This window comes from Podarcis cretensis (genome assembly GCF_951804945.1).
Source record: "Podarcis cretensis genome assembly, chromosome: 2".
NCBI lineage: Eukaryota > Metazoa > Chordata > Lepidosauria > Squamata > Lacertidae > Podarcis > Podarcis cretensis.
The window spans coordinates 107248448-107269380 of NC_137171.1; the positions used below are offsets into that span (position 1 = coordinate 107248448).

The window sequence follows — 20933 nt, forward strand, 5'->3', positions numbered from 1 at the left end:
TAATATAGCCAGTAGTCAGGGATGATGGGAGTCATAGTCCAGCAATATCAGGAGGGCCACAGGTTCCTCACCCCTGATTTAAATACAGTGGTAACTTAGGTTAAGAACTTAATTTGTTCTGGAGGTCCGTTCTTAACCTAAAACTGTTCTTAACCTGAGGTACCACTTTAACTAATGGGGCCTCCCACTGCCGCCGCACGATTTCTGTTTTCATCCTGAAGCAAAGTTCTTAACCCAAGGTACTATTTCTCGGTTAGCGGAGTCTGTAACCTGAAGCATCTGTAACCCAAGGTACCACTGTAATCCAAATGTTCAAACCTTCTGCTACAGCCAGAAGCAATATATGATGCCCTCAGGAAGAATCTGCTACCTCCCTATCTTTCCCCACCACTTTTAAAAATAAATAGTTATTTGAATCAGGCAAACACATATGACATAAGGCAGCTTGTTCACACTATGATCATCATGGGAGTCAATCAGAGGGTGACATGCAGGATGGATGTGGAGTAATGTGTGGTGATTAGGTCAGAGAGTTAAACTTCAGGTCAGGTCCAGTCCTGTGATACAACTTGGTGAGAGCACTGCCTGTTGTTGTTTTTTTATCATGTAGGCAGTGATTGCAGAAACACCATTCCAGGGCTAGAAAAGGGTCTCAATGACAGAGGATGGAAACATGAAAAGTGCTAGCAGGGATGCTAGTGCCTGAACCACAGATGGTATCAGAAGAGGCCAGATCTCCCCCAGGCAAATAGATTGCCTTCTCCACTGTCCCCTATTGCTAGACTTTTGTGCTTACTACAAAGGAAGATACTTTTCACATACTGAGAGCCTGTGTGGTGTCTTGGTTGGAGAGTTGGGTTAAGACCTGAAGCTTGCTGGGTGACCTTGCACCAGTCTCTGCCTCTCAGTCTAACCTACCTCAAAGGGTTGTTGTGGGGATTAAAAGAGGGCAGGGAGAGCAATGTATGCCACCTTGAGCTCTTTGGAGAAAGAAGTGTGATATACAAGAAATAAATAAATTTAGATAGGTGTGTTCCATATGGGATAATAATAGCCCTAAAAACCCGTGGTGTTTTTTTTTTTGGGGGGGGGGCCTAGTGGTGATGTCAGTTTAGGACTTCGAGGCAACTGTCCAGGGTTCCACTCAGCAGAATTAGCAAAGTTAACTGCACTAATATAGCACTGAATGTACAAATCTAAGGCTCTAAGCAGAGACATCACCTTGCCAACAAAGGTCCGTATAGTTAAAGCCATGGTTTTCCCAGTAGTGATGTATGGAAGTGAGAGCTGGACCATAAAGAAGGCTGATCGTCGAAGAATTGATGCTTTTGAATTATGGTGCTGGAGGAGACTCTTGAAGAAGATCAAACCTATCCATTCTGAAGGAAATCAGCCCTGAGTGCTCACTGGAAGGACAGATCGTGAAGCTGAGGCTCCAAGACTTTGGCCACCTCATGAGAAGAGAAGACTCCCTGGAAAAGACCCTGATGTTGGGAAAGATGGAGGGCACAAGGAGAAAGGGACGACAGAGGACGAGATGGTAGGGCAGTGTTCTCGAAGCTACAAACATGAGTTTGACCAAACTGTGGGGGGCAGTGGAAGACAGGAGTGCCTGGGTGCTCTGGTCCATGGGGTCACGAAGAGTCAGACACGACTAAATGACTAAACAACAACAAAAGGCTCTTTCTCTCACCAAATCCCAATTCCTGAAGCCGCAGTAGAACATCCCTCACCAACAAGAGTTGCTTCTTCATCAGGGATGGAAGTGGGATAGCACTGTACATAGGAGCTTGCTGGATCAGACCAGTAGCCCATCTAGTCCAGCATTCTGTTCTCACAGTGGCCAACCAGATGCCTGTGGGAAGCCTGCAATCAGGACCTGAGCACAACAACACATTCCTCCCTCGTGTGGTTTTCAGCAGCTGGTATTCAGAAGCATACAGCCTCCAACCTTTGCATATAAAAACTGTCCTGCTCCCTTCACTAGCCCTCAGGGTGACCTAAGGAAAAAGAAATCTGGAGCGGCAAGTCAAAGGTTAGGCTACTTTAAAACCAAGTGTCAGTTTAGTCTAGCAGTCTGTCACTAACAGCAGCCAGGTGCCTCCAGAATCTCATAGGCAGGTGATGGCCTCTTTGTTGGAAGAGAATATTTAGTTCTGGTGTACTGCATTGAAAAAGGCTGACCCATACTGTATGTTAAAACCACGCTGATTAAATGACTTGGGAAGAATTTTTATGTGAATCCATTGTGACTTTTATCAAATATCAATTTCCATTGCTAATGTAGGATGGAGGAAAAGTGCACAGTTGTAGGTGGTATTCAATCCCTTTTTAGATGTAATTTGTGCACAGCATAGAGCTTTGTCTGCATCTGGTACACAGCTGAGTTCATAGTCTGATGTTATTATATTTAAAACAACATTTGCATATTTATTGCATTTCTGCAGTCATATGCTTCCCAGTCATTTTTCTGATGTGTCAGTACTCCTGTTCCAACATGGCTGGCATCCTATAAATAGCAAAGATTAAAAGCAAAAGTGCTGTTTTGTTGGAATAGGGCCTCTGACATCAAATAAGCATGTCGGTGTTTGAGCTGCAACAGAAAAGCACGATCTGAAAGGATGAAAAGGGAATGATCTGGCAAGCCTAGTAGTAGAAATCAATCCTCAAAATGTTCTCTAAACTAGGGGATAGCTAAGGACACAGAAGTAAAAGAAGAAACTTACTTTTTAAACATGTAGATTTAAATGAATGGCTTTGTTACATGCAGTATGTTAGGGTTCTAAACACACCAAAAGCTCATACCATGGGTCTTCAAAGAATTCTGATGACTTTGAAGAAGTTGCAGAGAGAAAACAGTTTTGTATGAGCTACCTGATACTGGGGTTCAGAGGATGCAAAGATACAGCTTTACTCATTCTTACTCTGGTGGGGAAGAATAATACTGCTGCTGATGTTAGCCCAGTCCAAGACTAGGACTAGCCCTGTCTAGGATGATTGACAGAGTAGCAGCATAGACCCCATCTGCCCTATCCATTTAAAGCTATATCATATCACTTTAACCAGTCGCATCTTCCCCCAAAGAATCGGAAACTGTAGTTAGTTAAGGGTGCCAGTAGTTGTTAGAAGACCCCTATTTTCAGTAAGTCACAATTCCCAGAGCGGTTTGACAGTCATTGCCTCTTCCCAGGGAATTCTGGGGATTTCAGCATCCCCCAGTTTTCTGACATTTCACCTATAACCTTTCTACACAACTGTAAGCTCATTTTAAAAATAAATAAGATTTTCAGGATGATGCAGGATTCACTGCCTGTTTCCAAAGTTCTGTCCTTATATAGAATTGTAAAATACAAGTGACCCAAGGCATAAGTAATAACAAAACAATCAGTTACATCAAATTTGCAGCTGCTGCTGAGAACTCTTGACATATTTTCCACTTCTGTTCATTCTCCTCATGTAATTTCAACCAAAACCTCAGACATTTAAATTTGTTGGAAGAGGGGAATGATCAATTGTATTACTAGCAACAGAAAAACGTTACTTCTGAATGCCATGAGAAGAATGATACAGGCCTTAAATCAGTCATACTAGGATTCCATGTTTTGTGGCTTATTTCTTTCTGATGAATAGTGGAAGTTCCTCTGCCTCCAAATGAACATTCATCAGGATTGCCAAGCATTTAATACTGTTTTGTTATGGAGTTTAGGCAGTTTTAGGCATGATAAAGAACCAAATATATTTTGGCTGTGTTGTATGTTTTTCATATATTGTCATTACTATTTTTAACACTTGCTTTCTCTGTTTTCCTGTTTCAGGCCTAACAAACCATTGAACTGGACCAGTGATTACAGCAGTATGAGTGACTCTCAGTTCCTTTTTGGTTCCCAGTTCTGCCCGGAGAATTCACAGTCAGCATTGACCCCACTTGAATTGAGACAAGAAAAAAGTTCACAGCAAAATTCTCAGGATGTGAGTCTGATGTGTAATTTTCTATGCTGGTAATTTTCTGCCTTTGGGGAATTAGTAAAAATTGAACATTATATCGAGTTTGTTATTACATTGCTTCCTGCTGAAGCTGTATGCGGCATATTAACCTCACAACAAATGTGGCTGTGTAACCCATGAAAATTTATTTCAAGAACCAATGGAGCCTGAATCTATGTAGTCCACATGCAATCTAGATCTATTGCATATTTTTTACCCCCTGAAAGACACCTCTTGAGAAACTATTTTCATTCTGAAAATAAAAGCTCATTGCAAATTGATTTTGCTTTACCCCACAATACATCCATCCCAGAAAAAGGGTGCATTTTTAAGTTCAAAATAGAGTAGTTGCTTTGGAAGGCGATCATCAGGCATCCGCACAACATGACCAGTCCAACGAAGTTGATGTTGAAGAATCATTGCTTCAACACTGGTGATCTTTGCTTCTTCCAGTACACTGATATTAGTTCGCCTGTCCTCCCAAGTGATGTGTAAAATTTTTTGGAGACACCGTTGATGGAATCTTTCGAGGAGTTGGAGATGGCGTTTATAAGTGGTCCATGTTTCACAAGCATATAGTAAGGTTGGTAGTACAATTGCTTTGTAAACAATGTCCCCACTGTGGAAGGACATGTGGATCCAGAATTGGCCTCCACAGTCACTTACGGACTCATTGTTAAAACCGTGTTTATGGAAGACAATCTTACTCGGCTACGAGTGATTGCCAAAGAAGAAGAAGAAGAAGGATGACTGTATACCAATATTACAATCACTACTTCCTTCTTCATTACCTGGGACACATGCAGGGAGAAAAAGACATGGAATAACCCAATCAAGAGGAGGGGTTTCAAATGTGGGAGACTGAGTAAGCTGCTTTGGGGTGCAGAACTGTGGCTAGGGAGTGCGGACCAAGGAGAAAGAGGAAGGCCTGAAGAGATCCCGATGGACTGGAAATTTGCTTGAAAGGAATAAGGTGTTACTATACTGGTGTTGGGTTAAAAGCGTAATTGTGTTTTTTTATCGGTTTTTGATTATGTGTCTTCTAATGCCTTTGCTAACTTGTTTGTTACTTTTCCACAGGGAACTTGTATTTTGCTGTTTGCTTGTATATCTTGGAACAGATGTCTTGTGGGGTGTGGGGTGTGTGCGGATAGTTAAGAGCTTGGGGAAATAGGCTGTACGTAGAGACCCTTCTAATCCCTGGATCCAGAAAGTGTTGAAATATAAGGCAGGTGATCACCTGGGTGATGGGCCATTAAGAGAACAAAGGGAAAGGGCTCTGTGTGAGTTAGCAAATGGGTGGGGCTCCTCCCTCAACTTGTAGTTAGTTAGAAGGAAAAGGCAGAGTTATTACAGTGATATGAACTAGATGAAAAAGAAGCAAGCTGGAGAGAGGCAGAACAATGTTTGATTTCTGTTTGAATCCAAGGCTATAGCTGTGAGAGAAACAAGACAATTTTAGGGTGGTAATGCTGTGAACCCCTCCATCATAGGCTCAGGTTGTAAATATGTGTAAATAAACCATATATCATAAAGACACCACAGACAGTCTCAGCTGTGCCTCATTCCTAAACCCTAGGTGAGTGTCTGGAATCCCTGGAAATTCACACAGCTCAGAGACTGGGGTGGTGTGCAATGCTACAAAATAGTTGCTTCTCTGATACGGCTAGAGGCTACTTCTACACAAAGAAGTAGACTTCTGTAACCATACCCTTAAGTTGATGGGGAATCACATGCAAATATGAGCTTCATTGGGGGGAAGGCCAGGCGTCTCCAGCTAAACCCACTAGTTGGAAGTGTGTGTAGCCATTTTTGTGCTGTTCTTAATAGTGTGCCATTTACAACTCATTTGTCATTTTTCACTGAAATCATGCTTAAATCAGGGTACATCCTCAAGGGTCAAAACAAAAAAGAAATCTAGAGCTCATCCAAACTTTCTCAACTCTTTCCCTGGGGGAAAAGCTGCTCTTTAATGCTGAATTGGAGTAAACATCAGTGAGGTTTCTGCAAACTGACGTTTGGTCCAATTAAGTGCTAAATAACACGTTTTCCCTGGGACAACAGTGGGGCAAGCGGAAAACTGCTCAGACCTGTGCTTTCTAGGTACAAGACAAGCAGAAGTATGGACGAGCCCCTAATGTTCGAGATTCAAAAGTACAATGTGGTCCTTTCTGTTGTCCTGATACCTTTTGCCCCATCTGCACTTTGTAAATGGATTTTCCTACATTTTTGAAGATGAAAGAGAGTAATCCAGCAGGATAGGCTTTCTGCTTAAATTAAAGATCAAGGGAGTGAGGTTTCCATTTTCTTCTACAGTGGTTTGGTGGATTAAAAGCAGGCCTTTTTTTCCTGAAATGCCAACAACTCAGAAGAACATAAGAAGAGCCTGCTAGATCAGCCCAATGGCTCATCTAGTTCATTATCCCGTTCTCACAGTGGCCAGCATATGGCAAGCCCACAAGCTGAGAGCAACAGCACTCTCCTCTCATGTAAATGCTTTTTAAAAATGAATTGGTGGTTTAGAAAAAGGAAGGAAGGAAGGAAGGAAGGAAGGAAGGAAGGAAGGAAGGAAGGAAGGAAAGAAAGAAAGAAAGAAAGAAAGAAAGAAAGAAAGAAAGAAAGAAAGATGCTTTACTGAAAGTAGTTCTGCCTGGAGATTCCAAGGGATTGAGTTGAAGATGTTTTGCATCACAAAGCTATAGCCCTTGCTTTCCTTTTCATTTTTACTGAATTGTATTTTAACATACCATGTGTTAGCTGCTATGAAATCTTTCTGACTGAACAGTGGAGTAAATCTTTTTGAAACAAATATACTTCTCTGAAAAAGAGGCTCTGTTTCCTAGTGAAAGTGTAGTTGCTATAGCCTGGGTGATGCTTTATCTGTCTTTCTGTTAATGCATGTTAAATATTAGCACATGCTGTCTCTCTTTCTCTCAAAAACAGAATGAGCCCAGTATTTTTGCCAAATACCAGTCTAAACCACAGCTCTTTGCAGGGGATGGAAAGGAAAAAGGACCATTAAATTTTCCAGCTGGAAGATTCAAAGGTGTCTTGGAGCAATTTGAAGAGAATAAGAAAAAGATCAAGGAAAAGCACGATAAGTAAGCAAACAGCTGTGAAATCAGTTGACTCTTCCTTCTGTTGAATACAATTGTGTATAAGTCCTACAAGATTTCCACCCCCCATAAATATCATTGCAGCTTGGCTAAGAAACTGTTTAGTAGAGAGGTCTCACTCCCACACTGACAGCTGTTGTTGTTTAGTCGTTTAGTCGTGTCCGACTCTTCGTGACCCCATGGGCCAGAGCACGCCAGGCACTCCTGTCTTCCACTGCCTCCCGCAGTTTGGTCAAACTCATGCTGGTAGCTTCGAGAACACTATCCAACCATCTCGTCCTCTGTCGTCCCCTTCTCCTTGTGCCCTCCATCTTTCCCAACATCAGGGTCTTTTCCAGGGAGTCTTCTCTTCTCATGAGGTGGCCAAAGTATTGGAGTCTCAGCTTCACGATCTGTCCTTCCAGTGAGCACTCAGGGCTGATTTCCTTCAGAATGAATAGGCTTGATCTTCTTGCAGTCCATGGGACTCTCAAGAGTCTCCTCCAGCACCAGAATTCAAAAGCATCTATTCTTCGGCGATCAGCCTTCTTTATGGTCCAGCTCTCACTTCCATACATCAGTACTGGGAAAACCATAGCTTTAACTACTGGTATACGGACCTTTGTTGGCAAGGTAATGTCTGCTTTTAAGATGCTGTCTAGGTTTGTCATTGCTTTTCTCCCAAGAAGCAGGCGTCTTTTAATTTCGTGACTGCTGTCACCATCTGCAGTGATCATGGAGCCCAAGAAAGTAAAATCTCTCACTGCCTCCATTTTTCCCCCTTCTATTTGCCAGGAGGTGATGGGACCAGTGGCCACTGTCTTCGTTTTTTGGATGTTGAGCTTCAAACCATACTCTTTCACGCTCATTAAAAGGTTCTACTGTTAATGCAACTTCACCACCCTCTCTGCAGCAGATCACATTGTGCACCCAGCATGGTGCAGACAGAAAGCCAGGAGTGGTCATGGGCTGATGTGGCTCAAGAGCCAGTCACTGCATCTGGTGGATGCCCAGGGGCAGGACCAGCAGAAGGCCTTTAAAGGGTGCCACCCTTGGCTATAGCATCTCTCTTCTCTTTCCTGTTGCCTGAACTGGTGCTTCCAAATTACTACTATTTTTGGATGGGATCCAATCACATACTGGCAAATTCAGGTTGCACAGTTACATTTGATTGAGAGGTCTTGCTCAGCAAACCCACTTCCCTGAAAGATTGGACTTTTTGCAGCAAGTGATGGGAAAATGCACTGGAAATTGTGAGGTATCTCTTGCTCAATGCAACATCATCTAACCTCCCCCACAAACAAATCAAGGTGAATGCTTCCTAAATAACCAGTGTCATCAAGTCTACCCAAATCAGGATGAGTACTGAATAAGCAGGTTGTCTGAAAGCATTCTCAGTGGAAAAGCACTCCTTTTTCAATATGGGTTTGGCTTTCCCTCCGTACATAAAGCATAAAGATTTTGCTGTGTAGGCTACTGCTTTCTGTGTTTGTGCTGCTGGAGGATTTGATCCCCTGGCTACAATGAGCCCTATAAATGTGTGTGTGTGTGTGTGTGTGTGTGTGTGTGTGTGTGTGTACTTTGATAGCCATTAGTGTCCTCATTTGCTACATGGGCTAGTAAGGATCTGCCTTAAGTTGCCATGTGACTTTTGAGGATTAGATGGAGCCATTCAGTACATCCAGTCCCTCTGGAAAAATATATATATTGTGGACATGCTCTAAAACAATGAGAACATAAGAAGAAGAGCCTCCTGCATCAGGCATGTGACCCATCTGGTCTAGCATCTTGTTCTCACAGTGGCCAACCAGATGTCTATGGGAAGCCCATAAGATTCTAAGCAACTGGCATTCAGAGGGAAACACATTCAAACTGGAGGTGGAAGGGTGCTAAGGACTATCATTTCCAGAGTACAGTCGTACCTTGGATCCTGAACGCCCTGGAACTTAGACGTTTTGGCTCCTGAATGCTGCAAACCCACAAATGATTGTTCCGGTTTGCAAATGTTCTTTTGGAACCCGAGGGTCCGACGCGGCTTCCATGGCTTCTGATTGGCTGCAGGAGCTTTGGTTTGGTTTTCAAACATTTTGGAAGTCAAACAGACTTCTGGAACGGATCCCATTCCACTTCCAAGGTACGACTGTGTAGTGATCTTAAACTCAGGGTCATGGGTTTGAGCCCCACATTAGGCAAAATATTTGTGCATTGCAGGGAGTTGGACTAGATGACCCTTGTGGTCCCTTTCAATCTACAGTTCAATGATAATATGTCCTGCACAGCACCATCCAAACACAAATGTATATTAGTCTGAACAGGGAATTGGCTATATAGCAGATCCTCTCAAGGGAAAAATGAGAGTGTACAATGTTTGCCTTAGCCTAATAGGCATTAACTTTCCATCTGCTCTTTGTCAGGAGGAGAGGAGTCTGTCTTGTCAAGTTCCATTCGAGTGAATTTCGGGGGCAGGGAGGAATTTTCTAACAAAAAAATGCAGAGAAATGCCTTATGGCTGAACAAAAGCACTGCTACACTAGTCTTTACGTTTTGATTAAAAGTAGGCCATGATTAGAATGATTGGTATGTTTTGAGGGAATGAATGTGTTTTTAAAATGTATAGCTTTATCATATAAACAAGCATTTTAGAGCTGTGTGTTCTACTGATATTGCAGCCTCCCTATGGCATTCTTTAATACATGCTTTGTTAGTAAGAGAGGATTAGGATGGAACCCAAGAAAAACCACAGAAGTTTTTCCTCTCTTCAGCAAGCTATGTAATAACTTCAGAACCAAGTGTGAGGGGTTTTAATGATTCCCCCCCCCCCCTGTGGAGTGATGAATAATTCCAATTTGGTACATATTATGTTCAGAAAAAAAGATGCGAGAAAAATATGAAAAAAAGTGTTTGTGTGTTCTTGTAGGAAAGCTGTATTTTGATGGAAAGACTTCAGGCAATTGTGGTTGCTCAAATGATTATCTCTCCTCTGACAAAATACATTGAAAAGCTTCTGATAAGACAACCATTGAAAATCTATTGGGAAACATTATCCACAAGTGTAGCACCCTGCTTGTGGTTAACGCTTAGCTGGAATGAAATATTCAACGCAGCAATAGAGAAATTAAAATAATAATTTATTTGTCAGACAAATAAATATGAGGCACAGTGGTATATGGTTACCAAGCTCTGGCCTGGCCTCCTGCCATTCTGGCCAGCACTTATATTTCCTTAATCCAGCCCCCTTGCTCCTCCTGTGGCTGCCTCTGTCCAATCAGCCTGGTTGAAATTCCTATTGGCTGTTTGCTAGAACCAATCACAAAAGATACACCCATTTCCTCTTGTCCTTTTATGGGAAACAAAAAGCTATATATTCTTCTATCTATAAATGACAAATAAGTAGTAATATATCTTACATGTGTCTCAACAAGGAACCTTAATTACCAGCTCACCTCGCCCTATTGCCCTCCAAAACAAATGGTTTAATCTTAAATTTTTATCTTAAATAGATGTCAAAGATCTTGAGTTCACATCATCATTGAAAGATCTCCTTCTCTTGAAGGTCTTTTAAACAAAGGCCTGACAACCATATGTGTGCTCTAATGATGTTTCCTGCTTGGCAGGGGGGGGCTGGGCTGGTGGCTGATGGCCCCTGTGATCTCTTCCAACTATATGAAATAAGAATCTAGCATAAGGATTTAACATTTCTTAGCTTCTAATTCCTTTGCATAATTACATTTAAGCCAATATATTTAATACATAACATAGATAGCCTTTTAGAAGAATAAACCTTTTCAAAGTAAAAAAGGAAGGAACATTTTACAACCTCAAAATAAGATAGAAAGAAAACCTCTTCTCCAGCCAAGCCAGTTGCCTTTTTCACTGCTCTTGACCTTTCAACCTTAGGAAAATATGGCTCAAGTTTAATGGGAGGCACATGGTTTTATTTTACTATTTACCCACTCTTAATTATGTTTATCTCTTTTTTTATCTTCTGTAATATGTAGGGTCAGTGTAACCTTGGCTGTCAGCCTGTAATTCCCTTTGACTTTGAGAATTGTTTTCTGCTATAAATCAGGGGGCCCCCTTGTCCAGGAGAATAAACATCTTGCCAAGGTTCTTAGGCAGCTGGTCTTCTGCCTGGCATGAACATTTGAAAATCTTTAAGCTCATTTTAAAATACAGGCCCTGATCAAGCCTCAATAAAAATGCAGGCTTATGATTAGATGCCTCACAAGCAAATTAAAAGCAAGATTGACAACCATCTGATTTTATAAACATTTAGAGAAAATTCTAAATGTAGATTTATTGTTTCAAAAACCAACCTTACACAATTTCTTCTTGTTCTGTCATAATCCCCTTACCCAAAGCATCATCCCTTATCATTATCATCTACATCTGCAGAGAATTGTTGCCTTTGAGCTTTGTCCTCTCAATGTAGGGTTCCCTTTTTGTTTCTCCGAGCCCACATGTAATGCAAGAGCCATTATTTTCCCCCTACATGTGGCAAGTTCTAACATATGCTTGACCACTTTCGATTGGATTTCACTCGGGCAATTCTCATCTATCACCCCACCTCCTACCTTTCAGGTGTCCCCCCACTTCAGCTACTGATCTTGTTGCTGCTTGCAGAGCTTGTGCCTATATACCTCTCTATTGCTTTGTCAGCAACCAGGGCTCAGCAGAAAGAAGTCTCTGTGAGGCCACGCCTCTTTTATGGCACATGCCGCACAGAGCAGCATTGCAAAGGTTAACTTGAGTGCTAGCCCTTTGCCATGGTGTAACAAATACAAGTCTGGAACTGTATTTGGCATCTCTCAATTGCTCCTGTTGAAGATGTTGTTCTTTCTTAATCAGGGACAGGGAACTGGCAGCCCATGGACCAGACATGGCCTGTGGCGTCTTTGGATCCTACTCACAGCCTCAATGCCAGTTGCGCCCGATTAAAGCTTCTCTCCTCCCCCAAGCCTAACAACTGTGTAGATGGGGGGTGAAGTTTGTAGAGGGGGGAAATGCAGCTGGAGAGGAAAAGGTTAACCTTCTAATGCACACTGCAGCCTTATCTCCCAAATGCTTCCTCTCCTGCCCCCCCCAAAGGAAGAAGCTGATTAAGATTATATGTCATTTTAAATGTGTTTGTGGGAGAGGGGGTTGTGGAGGTCCCCCCCCTTTGTTCTTGTTTTTGTTATGTATTTGGTGTTTCTTCATTTTGTGTTTTCATGCTGTGAAGCAGCCTGAGCTCTTTGGATGAAGGGTGGTTGGTTGGTTGGTTGGTTGGTTGGTTGGATGATAGATAGATAGATAGATAGATAGATAGATAGATAGATAGATAGATGCTGGCCTTCTGCTCTGGCACTGAGCAACACAAAGGAGGACATTTAATTAAAGTCAGTAGTCTTCAACCTTTCCTGACCCAAGACCCTCTTTTAACCCAAACAAGGATTTGGGAACCCAGGCCTTTCTTTTTAATAATATATTTGTGTGGTGGCAGTGCTGCTGTTGTGACCCACACCCAGTAAGTTCTGGGTCCCAGCACCCCAGTTGAAAGCCAGTGGACTCCCCTTGTGGGGGAGTCCACAGTGGACTGTCCCTTTAACTGGCTTGTGCCTAAGTGCATCATGTGAGACTGGAAGGCCCCTCTGGGTAGCAGAATGATTAAGCAACAGGTAAGCTATGGCTTTCTATAACAGAGGCTCCTCATCTTGTAAATAATAAAGTTTATAAAATGTTTGTGGACACCTCTCTCCTCTACAAGAATTCTCTATTCAAATGGATACAGCCCCTACACAAAAATAATATCCGGCATAAAATTATTATAGATCTGCAACTTTGTTTTGATGGTTTTGTGTAAAATCGAATTATTTTCTTTACAACATTGTTTTTATCTTGGGTTTTCAAACCTTTTGCCTTCTAATTTCCAAATTTAATTTTCATCTTAGTTTATTGACAAGTTCACTATGTGGTATGAGTTTAGAGTTCAGTTAAAATGGAAGAAACTTGGTTGTGTTGAGTATCACGGTTCTGTTTTGCTTGCTCTTCACAAATCACCACAACTTTGTTCCTTACGGCCGCTCTTGGGAAGTTGCCAAAAAGTGCTTCTAAATTAAAATTAATTGGCGTGCTTGTCCTCTAGGAACACAGTCCAAAAAAGCTTTCTGTAGGCTAGGAGGAGAAATTTTCCACTGCAGCAATTTGAGGTACTGAAAAGGCAGGCAGCTTTTCAGTTTATAGTTTACAAAGTAAGTTCCTGCATCTGGAACTTACTTAAAAAAACCTCCAACCTTTTTCCTCTGTTACTTTCACTGAAGTCTTGAGGACTGTATGGAACTACATCAAGGACCATTGCTGGTCCTCAGACCGCAGGTTAAGAACTATATTCTTGAATAAAATATTGGGGGTAAGATGTGGTGCACGCACACCTTTTGAACGGCACTGTCCATAAAGTGGGGGAAGGAGCAGTCCCCTCAAACATTTTATTGGGAGAGCCGAAGCCCCCGAAGCCCCTAGTGTGGTGAGTCAGTGTGGTGTAGTGGTTAAGAGCGGTAGTCTCGTAATCTGGGGAACCGGGTTCGTGTCTCCGCTCCTCCACATGCAGCTGCTGGGTGACCTTGGGCTAGTCACACTTCTGTGAAGTCTCTCAGCCCCACTCACCTCACAGAGTGTTTGTTGTAGGGGAGGAAGGGAAAGGAGAATGTTAGCCACTTTGAGACTCCTTCAGGTAGTGATAAAGCGGGATATCAAATCCAAACTCTTCTTCTTCTAGGAGTTGGTTCCTATATTCCAGGCACCTTCATCATATGACTTTCAGATGATGCTGATAAAACACCTCTTTACCCAGGATTTGACATTTGAGGTGTATGTTATTAAGGCCCCCTTATTTTTATGGTTATAAATTGCTTTTAATATTGTGCTTTAATACTGTAACCTGCCCTGAGAGTGAAGGCCCATTAGGCCAGCTTTGCAACTCTACTTCCCTTGTGTAGGTTACTTTCTGCTAGAGAGAGAACTGCAAGGCAAAACAATGCAGAGCCTGCCAAGTTAGCTCTAATCTAATTTGATATCTTTACATGACACCTATCCATGGTGTCAGTAACGTGACTTCTTGTTGAACCTCTTGATGACATGTTGTTTCCCACTCCACCCCACCCCACATGGAAGACTTCCACAGGTGAATAGGAGTTGGGTGGCGCTGTGGGTTAAAGCCTCAGCGCCTAGGGCTTGCCGATCGAAAGGTCGGCGGTTCGAATCCCTGCGGCGGGGTGCGCTCCCGCTGCTCGGTCCCAGCGCCTGCCAACCTAGCAGTTCGAAAGCACCTCCGGGTGCAAGTAGATAAATAGGGACCGCTTACCAGCGGGAAGGTAAACGGCGTTTCCGTGTGCGGCTCTGGCTCGCCAGAGCAGCGATGTCACGCTGGCCACGTGACCCGGAAGTGTCTCCGGACAGCGCTGGCCCCTGGCCTCTTGAGTGAGATGGGCGCACAACCCCAGAGTCTGTCAAGACTGGCCCGTACGGGCAGGGGTACCTTTACCTTTTTATAATGCATTGAGAAAGCTCATTTCCCATAGTAATAATTGCAACCTTCTTGTAAAAGGTCAATATACAGTAGTAATTTTGTTGCATTGTATTCCTGTCAGTTGAAATATTAAGCAGGACTTTCTCCTCTGTAATTTCTGTGTGCCCACGCAATCATAGGTGATCAGACATTTCCTTTGTTTTGAGACATTCTAAGACTGGGTTCACCACAATGCTAAACAGGCCACTGTTTTTCCTTTGTGATGTTTTCTCTGTGACAAACATAGCTTCATTTCATATACAGTGGTACCTCGGGCTACAGACACTTCAGGTTACAGACTCCGCTAACCCAGAAATAGTGCTTCAGGTTAAGAACTTTGCTTCAGGATGAGAACAGAAATCGCATGGCGGCAGCGGGAGGCCTCATTAGCTAAAGTGGTACCTCAGGTTAAGAACAGTTTCAGGTTAAGAACGTACCTCCAGAATGAATTAAGTTCTTAACCAGAGGTACCACTGTATTCTAGTGCTCATGCCATTTCATGCTGTAAATGTTTTAATTCTCACCTGTGCTTCTGCCTCTTCTCCTGCTGTACAATTCTTGAAAGAGAACATACCTTTAAGCTTTATTTTAAAAAGGACAATGAAAAGCATGACAGCATTGCTGCCACTAGCAAGATCTCCCTCTCCTTGTTTAATGAATGCCAGAGACTGCGGTGGATTAACACTAACTCTTTTATTGTCTAAAAGTGACTATACAGCAGACCTAACAAACTCATGAATGCAGACCTTTCGTGTACCTTGTAAGTCCTTTAGTCTTGGCTCTAGTTTCACTTTTCATGCCATACCAATAAGGCATTGCCTGTCTGTTCAGTATCACAGTTCCCCTCCTTAGCTAAAGTGGTGCTTCAGGTTAAGAACAGTTTCAGGTTAAGAATGGACCTCCGGAACGAATTATGAACATAACCAGAGGTACCACTGTATGTGTGTCCTTCATTCACCCAGGTAAGGGCTCCCAAGCCACAGTCTCAATCTTTTCCTCTGCATTTGTCACCTTCCTAGAAGGAATACCTCCCAGACACATTCTCCTGTTCATTTTTCATTTGTTATTCCTTCACTTCCTCGGGTTGGTGGCACCGTTTTCAAATGTTTCCTCTTCCACAAACCTACCATGTCCTGTCCTCCCCCCATTTTCTTTTTTTCCATCATCAGCTCTTAGCAGGTAAAACTGACTTGTTGAAACAAGCTCTCCTACAATTACTAGAACCCCTGATTTAGCACTTGCCATCTGTCAGCATTTCAGAAAAACAAGTTCACTGGGGATTCTTGCTAATGGAATTTACTTAACTATAGAGGTGAAAGTTCCACGGAGATAAATACTTAAATGAGGAATTAAAATGTGTTAAATCTACATTTTGCTATGTGGTGCATGCTGTCTCGTGAGATTAATCTTGGCTTTTCCCTGTATTTGCCTTTGACTAATTTGCATACAAATTTTGTGTTTTTTTGTGTATCTCCCATTCAGCGAGCTTTTAAACACCTTTATTTTGAACACTAAAGAGAGTCTTCAAAGGGTAAGTGAATCCAAATTATAAGCTGGAAGCAGGGGTGGGAAATGTTTCATGCATTTCTCCTATTTTCTAATTAATAGAGCATTTGCCTTTTTGTCATGCCCTATGATAAAATATAATTGAACCTTTGGTTTGAATGCTTTTCGATTCAGCTGGAAACACTGACTATACTGAAAACACCATAAGGGAAATGAATAAATATTAAGTCTTTCACAAAACTATTTATTTTGCAGCTGCACTTTTCCTTAGATAAGTTTGAAGAAACTCTGAAATCTATTTTGGATGGCTTCGGAAGCTTCTCTAAGTCGAGTAAGTACTTGGGATATTTCTATTCCCATCAGAGTGTGGGGGTCAGACTGATCATTGCATCTGCATCTGTTCATAGCTACGGGGGACTTTTCCAGGTGCTATGGTTTCACCTGGGTGATCATGAACCAGCCACTATCACCATAAGAAATGCAGTGATGTACTGTATTAATTTCTTTTTTTTTTATAAATATTTATTGAGATTTTTTGGATACAAAATGCAAAAATAGTAAACAATATAGCATGGATCATAACACATTTGTCAGAACTTCTTTGGACTCCCTCGCGTCTCCCACTCCCACTTACATCATTATAAATTTTTTTCCAGCAATTTATCATCTTATTTATATTCTTGAATCTTGTTCCGTTAATTTAATCTAATCTTCAAAAATTTTATATTTCCCTCAATCTCACTTATCATCAGTGTACTGTATTAATTTCATCTTAATCCCATTCTTCCTCCAAGGAACACACTTCTATCCTCAAAAGAACCGTATCAGATAGGGACTTGGCCAAAGGTCACCCAGTAAGCCTCAAGGCTGAGCAGGAATTTGAACACAGGCTCTCCTGTGGTGCTCTAACCACTGTGTGATCCTGGCTCTCCACTTGTTGTGAATGACACACTAGTTATCCACGTCTCTAGTAAATGACTTTTGCCCCATAAAAGCGTGACTGTTTGGGGGTCACATTGTGGGGATAGTTTTGTTAGTGTCTTGGAGGGGGGTGGGGCATTGTTTGTTGCACTTGAGGCATGTTGGCAAATCTACCCCTCTGCTTAGCTGTGTTATTTTCAGTCAGATTACTTTCCCCCCATCTGTCTCCCCAGAAATTGTGCACCTATCCTTTCCATGGTTAGAGCACTCACTTCTGAAAATGAAGGCTCTTTCCCTATGAAGCCTGCTCATTTCCCCACACAAATGCTACCCCAAATCCCTTTTCACTTAGGTGACTATGGGAGTGGTGCCTGAGGTGGCTAATACTATTATTAGTCCACTTTAATTGCCCAAACCTAAATATATGGTATGCTTTTGAATCCCTCCTGCAAAATAGTGACAGCCTAGAGGCACTTTAGAAGCACCAACAGTGGCAAATTCAGACACAGAATAGGAGTATGAATTCTAGTATGGCATGACTAGAAAATTTGGTTTGAATAACATGGAACTAATTTCCTTTTTTACTGAAGGAAAAAGTGCAGCCATGAGCTAAGGATTTACATAAGGTAGTCCAGGAAGTCTATCGGCAGGCTGGGATTTAAATATTAAACTCATATTGAAGTATAATTGAAACACTGGCTACTATATTGGAAAAATTGCTTTGGACAGGTGCCTGTGTGTGTGTGTGTGTGTGTGTGTGTGTGAGAGAGAGAGAGAGAGAGAGAGAGAGAGAGAGAGAGAGAGAGAAACTACCTGCCAATCATTTAAAAGCAAAATATGTTAGTATTGCTTGAAAACTTAGCTATGTTCCTATAAGGCATTGTGAAATGTAAGTTTTCATATAGCAGAACACTTGGCACCTGCCGTATTAACAAGCCACATTTCAGCAGAATGTTGCATCAGCCATGTTCAACATATTGCTTCTTCCATTTACACTGGTTCATCTGTACATATCTGGTTGCCAATAAACACTGCTGTTCAATTGGGATCACAGTGATGGTTAATTATCTTCCTACCATTAAGTAACTGCAGTGAAGTCTTGGAAGGATATCAGTTAAATGTGTTCCCTTTGAAATCCAAGTCTCTCACCTCCTGCATCTGGTGCAAAAAGATGAGAAAGTTTTCCTCCAAGTGACAGGCATTTTGCAGACTGCAGCTGTCAGTGTGTGCCTCTGGGAGAATATTGTATATATTATATGTTATTGGTAGATAGGGAAAGCAGCAGGAATTGGGTCGATGTATTAGACTTCCCAGTGTATCAAATGGGCAATGCCCTAGTCTCTAACTGCTGTGAATATAGGGAATTTGTTTTGAGACTGTGGCCTCATGTGAAGAAGGCAATGGCTTAGCTCATTTTAAGCTCATTATTTAGAGTTGTGCTGCTCATAACTAAGCTGTTACTCCTTTTCCTTTTTTGCCTCTGTGCCTGGCTGTGCAGTTCATCAGCTGGGGAGGGCGGGGAATTTTCATAGACATGTATGCCATTGATTTAGCACAGTGGGATCCAAAAACGTTTAATGTAATAATGACTTCAGGAGAAATCTCAGCTTTCCTGCTGCTTGGCAGTTTTTTCACTGGCAGACGTTAGAACGAAACCTTCCACATGGGCAGTATATTGCATCACCATCCATTGTCCTGCCATGTGGTTCCTCCTGGCCATAGCCCCAGACAGCTTTAGGTGTTCTAGATGAGGCATTAAATCTGCACACAAACTCAGCTAAGGGAATGTCACCTAAGCTCAACTTTGGGAACTTCACAGCTAAGTGGCTCATCCCAATGGGAACTTGCATAGCGAGGCCCTGGGCCCCGCAGTTCCCTTAGCTAACAAACACACAGACACGAATGTTTAGGTTAATGGGATAAAATAGGCCACAACTTTATTGGTTATAGATGTGAGTGGTTTGGCTTAGGCATTGGGTAAAACCAGACTATATCCTGACTCCTGCCCATCTGCAGGGAGTCTCATAAGGGTAAACCAGAGGTATGGGGAGCCCTATTATATACATCAAATCGTGGCACCCCCAGGGTCCCAGTGGACATGGCCCCAATGCCATGGCCCTAGCCCACGGCCAAGCTTCGGACAGGAACCACGCCCCCAGATCCCTTTAACGGGTACCCTTAATTTGGAGGGACAGGTGGAGGCCACCACCTCCCTTCCCATAAACAAGGCTTACCCAATCCCTAACCTTACAAAGTTGTGACAGTTGGTAGGCGAAAACCAAATGGCTGGTGCCAATTTGCCAAGCGTAAAAATTCCTACCTGGCCCCAACAATATGGCAGCCGACCTTAGTCCATAGCAAGGCTGCTGTCAAGCAACATAAACATGAGGAGGTGAAAGGAGGTCACCCCCTGGCCATGCTGCTATTTAAACTGCTAATGGCCACGCCCCTAGCTATCATGATTGGTCAGCCGGGGGGGGGGGGCGTCATGAGGCCAGGAGTCCCTATGACGTGGGTGGCATCCCTCCCACAGCCAGGTCACTGGGAAGTCTCAGGTGCCCTCCTGCAATACTGAGAAGCGGAGCAGACTTAATATCACCTTCTATTTCCATAGCTTGTTGGTGCCCCCATACTCGGCTGCACAGCAGCACCCTCCCCACCATTGCATCTTTATTTAAGAATTCATGTGCTGCCCTTCAGCAGGGGAAAAACACATATTTTCAGGGCAACTTACAAATAAAACATTGAGTGGCTAAGTAAAATACATTGTGAAACAACAATATTATTTTTAAAACAGCAGATAAATGTAGCATAATGGACCAGAGATAAAACTAAGATTAAAAGACCTAGGATATATATATATATTTTCATATTCACCTTTGCTTCCAAATATCCCCTAATAGTGAGCAATTCAAGCATATATGCTGAAATTCTGCTATGAAAGGAAACCATCTCCCATCTGCTGCTTCACAGAAGTGCTGACCTAAAGGTCAGATGTACCTTTCAAAAAGGACTCAGCCGAGCAAGCCCAGATTCTCCTTTGCGCAATGCTTTTGACTTGACATACATAACAGCAAATCAAGCACTGACCAAGCTGTCTGTTTTACATTTCCTTGCAGGCTTCAGGTCAGCTGTCCACTTAAAACAGACTACTAGCAAATTTATTTTATTGAGCTAATGTTTATTTGGTGCACCCTGTTTTTCCTTAAACCCCCTTGCCCACTCAGTTTCAAAAGAGTTGGAAAAATTGCTCCCATGAAGAGTAGGGGGAGTTGCTGTCCGAAGTCCCTAGGCAAGTGAGCACAGTTAAAACATCTTTATCTCATGTTTCCAAACTCAAGGCAGCTTTTCACATTTGTATTATGAACAAATTGTGCAAATTATTCTAACCAGTAAAACAAACAAAACATTAAAACCGTTAATGTTAACATTCTAAACATTTGTTTTGCATAACAGAGTCTGCCTTCCCTTTTAGTTTTATACAGTATAACATAAAATGCAAAAGCTACCAGAGCCTTTCAGTCTCTTTCTGCCTCCACTGTTTGGAGGCAATATGCATCTGAATGCCAGTTGCTGGGACTCAAAAGTGGGGAGGGGGTTGTGCTTGCAGGCTTCTCATAGGCATTTGTTTGGCTGCTGTGAGAACAGAATGTTGCCTACAGATCTAGGACAGCTAAACTGGTGTCATGGTGTTGAAGGACCATATTTCTGATGCTTGGAATTCCCACTCATTATTACTGAATGGGCTCTGCATTGGTACCATCTTTAACATCAGATTGCTGGGTTTACCACCAAATAATTTATTCTCTGAAGATTTTGAGTTATACTGATTTGTTTCGAGTGTGCAGTTTCTAAATATATGGTAAGCTAACACAATGTGGAGA

At 42.4% G+C, this 20933-nt stretch overlaps 1 protein-coding gene across 16 annotated transcripts in view; it reads left to right on the top strand.

Annotated features, from left to right (window-relative positions):
• The window catches only part of IHO1 (interactor of HORMAD1 1), a 52243-nt gene that overhangs the window by 14959 nt on the left and 16351 nt on the right, over positions 1-20933 (top strand). For all 16 annotated transcript variants that reach the window (XM_079963265.1, XM_079963276.1, XM_079963277.1 and 13 more), the window contains 4 exons: positions 3816-3969; positions 6928-7085; positions 16105-16153; positions 16384-16459. In XM_079963265.1, coding sequence (XP_079819391.1) covers positions 3816-3969; positions 6928-7085; positions 16105-16153; positions 16384-16459 — 437 coding nt within the window. The remainder of the gene's footprint in view (positions 1-3815; positions 3970-6927; positions 7086-16104; positions 16154-16383; positions 16460-20933) is intronic.